Source organism: Balaenoptera borealis (genome assembly GCF_965194805.1).
Source record: "Balaenoptera borealis genome assembly, chromosome: 1".
NCBI lineage: Eukaryota > Metazoa > Chordata > Mammalia > Artiodactyla > Balaenopteridae > Balaenoptera > Balaenoptera borealis.
In genome coordinates this window covers 27,204,959-27,216,021 of record NC_138860.1, presented here as the reverse complement: position 1 = coordinate 27,216,021, position 11,063 = coordinate 27,204,959, and the positions used below count along the sequence as shown (strand labels likewise).

The 11,063-nt window shown below is 44.2% G+C and overlaps 1 protein-coding gene across 1 annotated transcript in view; it reads left to right on the top strand.

The window, feature by feature from the left end:
- The window catches only part of KIF26B (kinesin family member 26B), a 496,534-nt gene that overhangs the window by 11,025 nt on the left and 474,446 nt on the right, over positions 1 to 11,063 (top strand). Inside the window, exon 2 of the mRNA XM_082339855.1 lies at positions 104 to 505. Coding sequence (XP_082195981.1) covers positions 104 to 505 — 402 coding nt within the window. The remainder of the gene's footprint in view (positions 1 to 103; positions 506 to 11,063) is intronic.

Below are 11,063 nucleotides of genomic sequence, written 5' to 3'. Positions count from 1 at the left end.
CTCGGTGGCGCGCAGGTCCCCGGGCAGGTGGGAGGGCGGCCCTGGGCAGGGGCGCGGGAGCCAGCCGCCCTGCGGCCCCTGATACCGTGTGTCTCCCCCGCAGGTGAATGAAGTCTGCTCGCCCACCAAGCCCGCGGCGCCTTTCTCCCCCGAAAGCTGGTACCGGAAAGCATACGAAGAGTCGCGCGCCGGGAGCCGCCCCACTCCCGAGGGCGCGGGCTCGGCGCTCGGCTCGTCGGGGACGCCGTCCCCCGGCTCGGGCACCTCGTCCCCGAGCTCCTTCACGGGCTCCCCGGGCCCCGCCTCCCCGGGCATTGGCACCAGCTCGCCTGGCTCCCTGGGCGGCTCGCCAGGTTTCGGCACGGGCTCCCCGGGCTCGGGCAGCGGCGGCGGCTCCTCCCCCGGATCGGACCGCGGCGTCTGGTGCGAGAATTGCAACGCCCGCCTGGTGGAGCTGAAGAGGCAGGCTCTGAAGCTGCTCCTCCCGGGGCCCTTTCCCGGCAAGGTGAGCGCCGCCGGGGACAGGGCTGGGCGGGCAACAGCTGCGCGCCTCCCCGCGGCCGTGGATCGGGGGACCTGCGGCGCTGCGCGCTGCTAGGTTCCGGAGAAGGCGCTGGCCGAGCCGGGTCAGCTCCCGGCCTCGGGGCGACTCTGCGCGTCTCCCCCGCCAGACCTTCCCCGGGCGCAGTGCTTGGATGGTGCGTACGCGGTTCCAGGCCTCGCCGCCCACCGGGGCTGCCCAGGTTATTCTTCCTGCTGCCCTCCACTCCTCAGAGTGCCCTTTCTGTGCCCCCAGCACTCGCCCATCCATCCCGTTGGTCCCGCGCGGTGCTGCCTTCGCCCGAGACCCTCTTCCCGCGCGTCCACAGGCCTTTGCCGCGTCGCAGGCCGGGGACACGCTGACACCAGCTACTGGGATTCTTTCCTTTCCGCGCCCCCCTGCCGGGGCGACTCCTTAGATTTTTCTCCCCACCCCCAACCGTGATCATTTACAAAAATGTCGGAGGGAGTAGTAAAAGCGGGCTGATATTTAGGAGTTGGCATTTCCCATTGCCTATTTGTGGTCCTTCCTTCCCAGGGCTACCAAAACAGAAACACGTATTGGAAAGCCAGCATTTCCCCCTAACCTCTGTGTGTCTATCAGAGGACTATTAAGGGGTGAGTAGTTCTTTGAGCGGGGCTCCCTCCCGCCTGCACCAGCACTGAGCACGTTGGTTCCTCCATGGCAGCGCTGCCAGCGCTGTGTGTCCCCAGAGTGTAACACAATGCAATTGTATTTGCACTGTTCGGCCTAAGTACTACCAAGTGATAATATTTACTCTTTCACTTCAAAGAGTTTTTATCAGTGCTTAGAGAGAAATATCAAGAACACAGCGTGAATTGCTGTAGAGAATTCTGACACTGTTCAGTGGCACTTTCTGATTTATATTTCTGTGACTTTTGAGGTGAAATGTGATTTTGAGTAGTGGAGTTTAGGAATAGCTGCATCTGCTTGCCGTTTCTGCTTATCCAAATATACACACATTGATCTTTTCATACGCAAGGGTTAAATTAAACAAATACCCGCAGGAGTTGTAAAATTTTAAATGTGGAAAATTGCCACCAAGAGAATTGGTTTTATGAATCCCGAATTTATCTCAAGAATAATTAACTTGTAGATTGTTGTCAGTATGCCATTTTCGTAGTTTCATAATAAATCTGTCAGGACACCCCTAAAAATAAATCTCAGGGGCTCTAAAAGCTTATTTCCCTCTTGCATGCCATATCCTCCGATTTAACACTCTCTCCACTCACAGATTTATTTACTCTTGTGATTGTTTATCAATATTATTTGATTATCTACTACACTCAAGGAAGTGTGCTAGGCACAGCAATAAAATAACAGGTACACGCTGTCCTTGTCCACATGGAGCTTATATTCTAATGGAGAGTAGAGACGTTAACCACAAAATGCACAATTCATAATTTGTTTCCATTTGCGGTGAGTGCTACAGAGGAAGAGTGTGGGATGCTGTTAAGTCTGTATAACCAGACTAGACCAGCTGATAAATTTTGAAGAACTTTGGTTCTTAAAGATATATTTTTGGCAATGCTAGTAAGTTGCAGCCTACCAATTTATTCTAGAACATTCTTGCAGGCCTGTTCTTACAATAGCTTCTTTGTGTTGTTGAATGCCCCGTGTGTGCAAAGGTAAAGTAAAATATACTCTTTTCATAAAAGTGGAGGGAGGAAAGGAAAGCTATAGGAAGAAGAAACAAATGTTGAAACTTAAATGCATCCATCATGTCTTGTGGAGTCATGTGACAAAGTAGATTTTTGGCTTTGTTGAAGCAGCCTGGAAAATTCATTCACAGTGCAATAGGAGGCAGCTTGATATATTTGACAATTTTATTTATGTGATGAAATAAAAGTGATGCTGGGAAACTGATTATATTATCAGAGTGATGGCTCCAGAGGAAACGCTGGGTCTGGGGAACCTCAATGCTCTACACCAATTTAAAGTGATCCAGGCACATCTAGAGAAGAGCTGTCAGTCTTGGGGACAGTCACATGGGGTCACTTTAAGTGCACACATGAATTTGCCTGGAGTTTAAGATGTGATGTAGCACAGTGAAACATGACATTTGGTGCAGGGGAGAGCATAAGACTTAGCCAGAAACAAGGGTTGTTTGGATGACCTCACTGTTAGTAATGAGGTATGGGGCCAGAATTTTAACTACCAATCCTCTGCCTGTCTCTGGGAATAATAATTTTAGGGTTTTTTTCGTTTTTAAATATTGGTACCCTCAGGTAATATTTCCATTACACCTTTAAAGTTTGCAGCATTTTTTTCTTTTTAAAGTTTGCAGCATTTTAACCAAACAAATGTTGTGTTCTCTCAAGCACCATGGATGGAGGCCCATGTAACTCCAACACAAGGCCTTTCTTCTTCCCTGAGCCAGATTTATGAGCAAACTGTGGACTTCCATAGCCCTCAGGCACAGAAGGAGTTAAGTTTCATTAGAACAAGAGAGGTCATTGTGACTCCAACATGTAGTTTGCCCTGAAGAGTAAGGGTCTGGAAGATAAAGGCATGTTTTTGAGAGGTAATTAGCAAAAATCATCTTTGTAATTCACTTAAGATGCTTAGCTGTATCTGGGGACTCTTTTCTTACATAGAGTATTACATGCTGTGAGGTGGTATTAATAGTCTCCTCGGTAGGCATTTAAAAGTCAAAGGCAGAATAGTACATCCAGGAACCTTACAATTTTAGGGGGGATTTGGTTTTAGTTCTTTCTCTACCACTGATTTATTTTGTGACAGTGAGTAAATCAGTTTTCCTCTGTATTTTAACTTTCCCATTAATACACTAAGGAAAAAATGATTCAGACTCTAGAGGATCTTTTAAATGATTAGAATGTCAGAAAAATTATTTTAGATGAGGCTTGAAAAGTGCCTCCATTCTTTAGAGAAAGAGGTGAAGGTTTATTTTTTATTTTTTATTTTTTTTGGCTGCACCGCGGAACTTCCCTGACCAGGGATCGAGGGATTGAACCCGCCCCCCCTGCAGTGGAAGCGCGGAGTCTTAACCACTGCACCACCAGGGAAATCCAAGATGTGAAGGTTTATGATTATTAACTAGACAAGAGTCTACGGGATTTATGTTTTACAGAATTTAGGGCTTTTCTTGCAAAATATTATCCACTTTCAGTTTCTGATTTCATCAGTACCTTTCCCAAATATCATTTTGCCATATGAATTCTCACATCATGCCCACTGGTAGGTAGCCAGGGCTGTTGAATTCCCCCAGTTTTGTCTCTGAAACAGTTGGTTAAGGAGGGGAGGTAAGGTGCTGGCGGGCCCATGCAGGGGTGTCGGGCTGGTCCCAGGAGTTAGACAGTGCCTCTAGTGGCCTGAGGTGTGACCAGCCCGTTCCGAGCACTCTTAGTACTAGTCATGTGTCCACTGGAGAATGAGACTTCATGGCAGAAGGCTACACGGCCCGGAGGTTTCTAGCTTAGGTAACTGGGTGGGTGGGGTAATGTTAACTGAGGCAGGAAATGGGAGGAGATACAGATTTGGGGGGAGCTCATAGAGAAAGATGATAATGGATTTGGAAGAGATAGAGAATAAAGGCAGATTTAGGAATGAAGCAGACTGAGGAATGTAGAAGGGACAACTGTGAGCTCACATAACTCTTAATGATGCTCTGGACCCAACCTTTCAAATAGCAACTCACCTGAGTGAGTCAAGATTTTTGCCTGGTGACAGACTGTAAACCATTTGGATTGACTTTTATTACTTCAGTCAGTAAAAAAAGTACTTATTGGGTTTTATATCATTTCTTTTCTAGGGCTAGTAAGTGGAAGTGGTCAGATAAAAGGAAAGAATGTGGTTTTGTAAAGTGTTGGGGTTTTAAGTGAAATCAGTCCTTTTACCCATTGTAGTGTCCCACTGTGTAAATATAAAACCATTTCATATCCATTGGCCAGAGCATCTTTCCTGTTTTATACACAGTCAAGGCACGAAGCCAGAAATGGGGGCCAAGGAACGAATCTCCCATTTTGGGGCTATCCTAGATCATTTCGAGATCTGTTACAGAACTTTTGAATTGACAGTGTAAGCCCTATGAAACATCAGCCCCAAAGAACTCCCTGGGGTAAGTAGAAATGTTCCAGGTTGGCAAAAGGTTATCAGACCTCTATTCATTTCCATATCAAGAAAAGAAAATCTTTTATATAAAAAACAGTACAGAACTACATTCCTAGCTGAATTTTTCCCTGGTCACATATTCTGGGTCCATTTATGCCCCAGAAATATCAGGAAGATTAGCCAGACATACTGAGAAGAGTGGCCAGGAATCACAGAGATGAAAGAAAGGAATGTGTCAGGGGGTTTAAGAACACCAAACGTAGACTCTAAATAGCCAGGGCCCAAGTAAGTCTAGACTTGGGAATATATATATATATATATATGTATATGTATATATATATTTTTTTCCATATTTTTTCAGTTCCAAAACAGGAGTATGAAAAAATAACTCCATTTAAAATATCCCCTAGAAGCCAATGTAAGACTCTTTATAAATAGATACTGAATTTTAGGTACTTATTAATTATGAGAAAATTCTATCAGAAATCTTTTTAAGAACACATGGCTGTTTTCAGAAAGCTTCATTTGAATCTTTTCCATTTCGGAAATATTTTAGATAAGGGATCAGCTAATAGATAATATTGGTAATGAAAAAGTCCGGTAGCATTTATCATTAAAACATTTCTGAAACATTTTAGGTATTATAAAAACATTCCCGGTAGAAACATATGAGCAGTAATATCTTCTTTAAGGCTTAGTAAGCTATGGCATAATCGCATTTCATTCTACCAGACTTTTAATTGTGAACCAACAGGGTCAGTTTTTTTTTTTAATTAAAAAAAAATTTTATTGTATATATATTTTTTATTTTTGGCTGCTTTGGGTCTTCGTTGCTGCGCTCGGGCTTTCTCTAGTTGTGGCGAGAGGGGGCTACTCTTCGTTGCAGTGCCTGCTTTTCTTGTTGCAGTGGCTTCTCTTGTTGCGGAGCATGGGCTCTAGGTGCGCGGGCTTCAGTAGTTATGGCACGTGGGCTCAGTAGTTGTGGCACATGGGCTTAGTTGCTCTGGGCATGTGGGATTTTCCCAGACCAGGGCTCGAACCCATGTCCCCTGCACTGGCAGGCGGATTCTTAACCACTGCGCCACCAGAGAAGTCCCATGGTCAGTTTTTATAGTGATTTAATTCACTTTGTAAAAATCCTTGGCCTGTAGTAATTTCTTCCACACTCATTGCAGATAGTATTATTGCATTAGAAATGTGACTTTTAAATGGCTGAGCCTGGTAATTTGTCAACATTTAGAAGGATTAAGTCAATAAAATAGGCAACATCAGTTGCTCTTTGGCATTATATCACAGATCAAACTGAACCATTCATCAGCTAATAATAATGGTGATGGTAATAACAATGATGATTATAAGTGGCTAACAATTATCATCCTTAGTATGTGCTAGGCACTGTACTGATATATACACACATACATACATACATACATACATTCATAAAATCTCATGTAGCAAAATGAAGATGAACCCGATTTCTTTTCTTTACCCTGGAATTCCAGGTGATTGATGTGGTTCACGTCACAAAAGGAAGTATGAGTAAAGGTGCAAGGAACAGAGAAATCCAAGGATGCTTCTCCCCCTCCAAAGCCATTGAGGGTGTTACACTATTAGAGTAACTGCCTGAGTGGAGACCCTTGCTTGAGGGAGAAGGCTGTGGTTATTTTTCCTGGTAACTTCACTTTCAGGATGGGGGGAAAATATGTGACGTGGTCAGGACCCTAAGCTGAGTAATTTGCTTGGCTGGAATGTATTGGAGGGGGCAAAGGAACTTCCTTATATTTATATTCACTTGGCTGAGGCTGTTGTCAGCCCTTTCTGAAAAGCCCTGCCCGAGGGACCTGTGGGGACTGTCTGAGAGGACATGTTCTTTAGCTAGACCTTCTGTGCTGCATCAGCGGGGCTGCCAGACTCCACTCTGTTTCGTCCCCGCAGAGACTGGTGCAGAGACCACATGCACGCCGGTGTCTGCGAGTGTTCCCAGTCTCTTTTCAGGAATACAAAACTAATTTCCTTTTTACCAGTATCTTGAGTCACAGGCTGATCATAAAATTCTTTCCTTTTTTTAAAAAAAATCTCCTGTGTGGTCTTATTGTGGCAAAGAAGCACTGTTTAGAAAGGGCTCCCAATGATCTTTCAGACTCAAATGCACCAATCAGAAATATCTTAAATGTGTATTTGTGTAGGTGCAAAAGGACTGGCGATACATCTCTATTCCTAAATTGCTTTTGAAATATTAATCAGAATAGTGAATCAGTTTGTATTCATCATCCTGCTTCCCATTGCCTTTGGGATGCTATAGAACCCATCTAAGAAAATTGGATTTTGAATTATGGTTAGAAAGGTTGTCTGTCCACCTTTTCCAGGTTTTAAAGGAATTCACCTATGTTTTCTTTGAATATTTGTAAGGTTTTCTTTCTAATAGTTAGATCTCTGATCCACTGGGAGATTATTTTGGTATATAATGAGAGGTATAGATCAATTTTATCTTTTTCTAAATGTCTATCCAGTTGTCCCCAAACCCTTTATTAAAACATTCATCTTTCCCCCATTGATTTGAAATAACCATTATCATAAACCAGATTTTCAGTACTTGGGTCTACTTCTGGACCTTCTGTTATGTCCCATTTATCTGTCTTTTCATGTACCAATTCCATACTATTTTAGTTACAGAAGCTTTGGGGCATGTTTTAGTATTTGGTAATGTTAGCTCTCTCTCTTTCCCAAACAATGCCTTTCCTTTCTAGTAGTTTCCTGGTTATTCTTCCAGACTCTTTTCCCATATGAACTTTAGAATCAACTTGCCTAACTCCATAAAATTTTTTAAAATTGGGACCATGTTAAATTTATACATTAACCTGGGGGATATTTGGCATCTTTATGATGTTGACTCCTTCCCAAGAACATGGAATGTCTTTCCATTTGAACACATCTACTTTCAGCAATTTTAAAGGTTTTTCTCATAGAGGCTTTATTTCTTGTTAAGTTTATTTTTAGGTATTAAAAATACTTTTTGTTGCTATTATAAAGGAGTTCTTATCTTACATTATCTCTTCTAATTGATAATTGTTAATATATAAGAGGGATATTATATATATCTTATATATATATATCTTATATATATCTTATATCTTATTATTAAATTCTATTACTGTATTCATTAGTTTTTAAATTGGTACTCTTGGATTTTCAAAAGGATTTATTTTCTACAAATAGAGATAGCATCTCTCCTCTCCTTTGCTAATTTTATTCCTCTAATAGTTTTCTCTTGTTTGTTACGTTGATTTATGCCTCCAACACAATGTTAAATGGTAATGTATGGTGGGCATATGTACAGTTTTTCTCACTAAGTAAGATCTTGGCTTTTGGACTGAGGTCTCTATATATTTTTAAAAGTTAAGGAAGTATCCATCAGTTCCTGTTTTATTTACTGTTTTTCATCAGGAATGGGTGTTATATTTTGCCAATGTCTTTTCAGTATTTAGGAAGATGATCATATGATTTTTCTCCTTAGATCTATTAATATTGTGAATTATTATCATTGCTTTCCTAATAATGAACCATCCTTGCATTCCCATAATAAACCCTACTTGGTCACAATGTATTTTTTAAAATATGCTGCTGGATTCAGTTTGCTAATATTTTATTTATTGTTTTTGCTTTCATATTTGTATGCCATAAGCATTTTTGATTCCCACTCATGTACCAGCTATGGTACTATGCCACATTATAACCAAGATATGAAAAAGAATAAAAATTCCTGCCCCGGAGCAACTCCTAGTCTAGTATTAGAGACAGACAAAGAACCAAAGAGTTAGGGTGCAGCATATTAAATGCTGGACCATGGGCTGTGGCGGCTGATAGGAAGAAAAGAGAGGTGAGGCTCGAGCTGGCTTTGGAAGAGTGAGTAGGAGTTCAGCATGTGAGCGTGGTGAATCACCCGCATTCCAGGCAGAGGGAATGGTGAGAGCATTAGGCACAAAGAGGTTACGCACACTCAGTGTCCTGGGGGAACTGCAGTGGTGCGTTGCTGACATAGTGCAGTGTGTGCATGGGTGAGTGACAGGCTGGGGAGGTGGCAGGGAGAGGACGAAGGGCCTCGTAAGCTGAAGAATCTGGATATTATCCTATAGGCTGGGTGGCCATTGAAGGGCTTTCAGGAAGGGAGTGAAGTGATCAGATATTCATTTAAGAAAGATTGCTCTGATAGGGAGGGAGAAACTGGATTCGAAGAGTGGTATCATGGAGTTCAGTGGAGAGGCCCCTCGCCGTGGCCTCAGTGAAAGATGGTGCAGACCTAACTAAGGCAGTAGCAGTGGGAATGAAGAGGCAGACTGGCCCTGACAGATTTTGTACATAGAAAACCCATGGTGGATGGCAGCTGAGAAATGGAGCAGGAGCGAGAGGAGGAAGATTTCTGGCTAGGGCAAGTGTGAGGGTGCTGCAGCCGTTAATTGAGATGGAGAATACAGGCAGAGAGGGGTTTTTTGTTACAGTGGGTCTGATTTTCAAGGATGGGTGTGAATACTAAAATTGGTTTGAGTTCTCTGGAGCTTGAGGTGGAATGTTCCAGTGGGGTCCAGTGGGGCTCTAGAGTGGATTCAGAGCTGGAGCCATGGATCTGGGAAATGTCAGCATGAGGAAGGTGGTGGAATCCACAGATGAGGTGAGCTCTCCCCGGAGGATGTGTAGAGTGACAGACGGTGAAGTGTGGAGCTGTGGGACCCATTGACGTTGAAGGGAGAGGCAGCCTGAGGAGCCAGGAAGACAATTCAAGGAGAGACCAGAAAAGGGGGTGGAAAATAAGAAAAAGTGGTATCATGGAAACGGAGGGAGGGGTGAGCTTGAGAAGGTAGGGGTGATGAAAGTTCAGATACCTTGGAGAGATCAAGGAGGTAAGGACTGAGGTTTCCACTGAATCAGTAAATAGGAGGTCACTGGGGATCTTTGTTAGAAGTTTCTGGCACCCTGGAGAAAGGCAGGCAATGACAGTGTGTCCAGGAGTGATGGAGAGGTGAGGACATCTGAGGCAGCTCAAAGTTGTTGAAGACACTGAGAGGTTAAGAGAGATTCATTTTCTGAGGCTCTTATGACCTGAAAACATGAAGATCTGGGGTCAACAACTTGGGTGCAAAACTAGGCTGCATCACCGAGTGTGTGACCTTGGGCAAGTCACTTAGCCTTTCTGAACCGGGTTATTCTCACCTTTACAATGGGGGTGGGCTTCCCTGGTGGCGAGTGGTTAAGAATCTGCCTGCCAATGAAGGGGACATGGGTTTGAGCCCTGGTCCGGGAAGATCCCACATGCCGCAGAGCAACTAAGCCCATGCGCCACAACTACTGAGCCTGCGAGCCACAACTACTGAGCCCATGTGCCACAACTACTGAAGCCCGCGCGCCTAGACCCCGTGCTCCGCAACAAGAGAAGCCACCGCAACGAGAAGCCCGTGCACTGCAACGAAGAGGAGCCCCGGCTCACTGCAACTAGAGAAAGCCCGCGCACAGCAATGAAGACCCATCGCAGCCAGAAATACATAAATAAAATAAATTTATACAATGGGGGTAATGTTGGGGCCCTGCCAGGGTTGTTGTGAGGAGGTGGTGAAATTGTGAGATGATATCCAACCATCACTTTCTGTTTTATTCCAATGATGCCCCACAGGAAGTTGAATTTTATGAAAGTTCCTTCCTTTCCTTCTCTCTTTCTCTTCCCTTCCTTTCTTCTTTCTTCTTCTCTCTTCCTCTCTCCCTCTCTCTCTCTTTCTTTTTCCTTTTGCCAGTGATCTGACACCAAAACAGAAAAGCAGTTGTCAGAGAAGGTGGAACCACTAAGCTCGTCGCCTTTCCCATTTCCTCACCTCCAAGTGAATAAAGCATCTCCTACTGATTTATTCATTTGTAGGGTGACTCCACAGAACCAGGAGAGCTCGGCTGATGAAAATAGCTGCTCCTTTTAGTTGAGATGCCATGAACATGGATTGAGATTCTTTGTCACAGACGGAAATCCCCCCGTTAAGCCCTGCCCCTCTCAGAGGCCCCCCAGGGAGCACTGCAGACACCGAACTTTGCAGTTCCGCTCTGGTGAGTGTGGGAGAGCAGACGCCCCCCAGTGACTGCACATGCAGTGTGCGGATCTGAGCGGCATTGGGAATTTGGGCTTATCTGCCTCCCGATCCAGTTTTATCTTTCTCAGACAGTTTTCTTTGCAGCCATACTTTGCTGATCCTATCGCATCGATTCCGCCCAGGCCCTGTGGAGAAGTCTGGAAATAAAGACACTTCCCCCCCCACCAAGCAGTATTTCCTGCACATATCCCTGCTCTCGGAGCTGGAGCTGCCCTGGGTAGAGAGTGTTCTTGTAAACGCTTCTGTAGAAAGAGTCGATATCCTCATGCTGCTCTATAGGTGAACATTTCAGAAGGCTCTGGGGT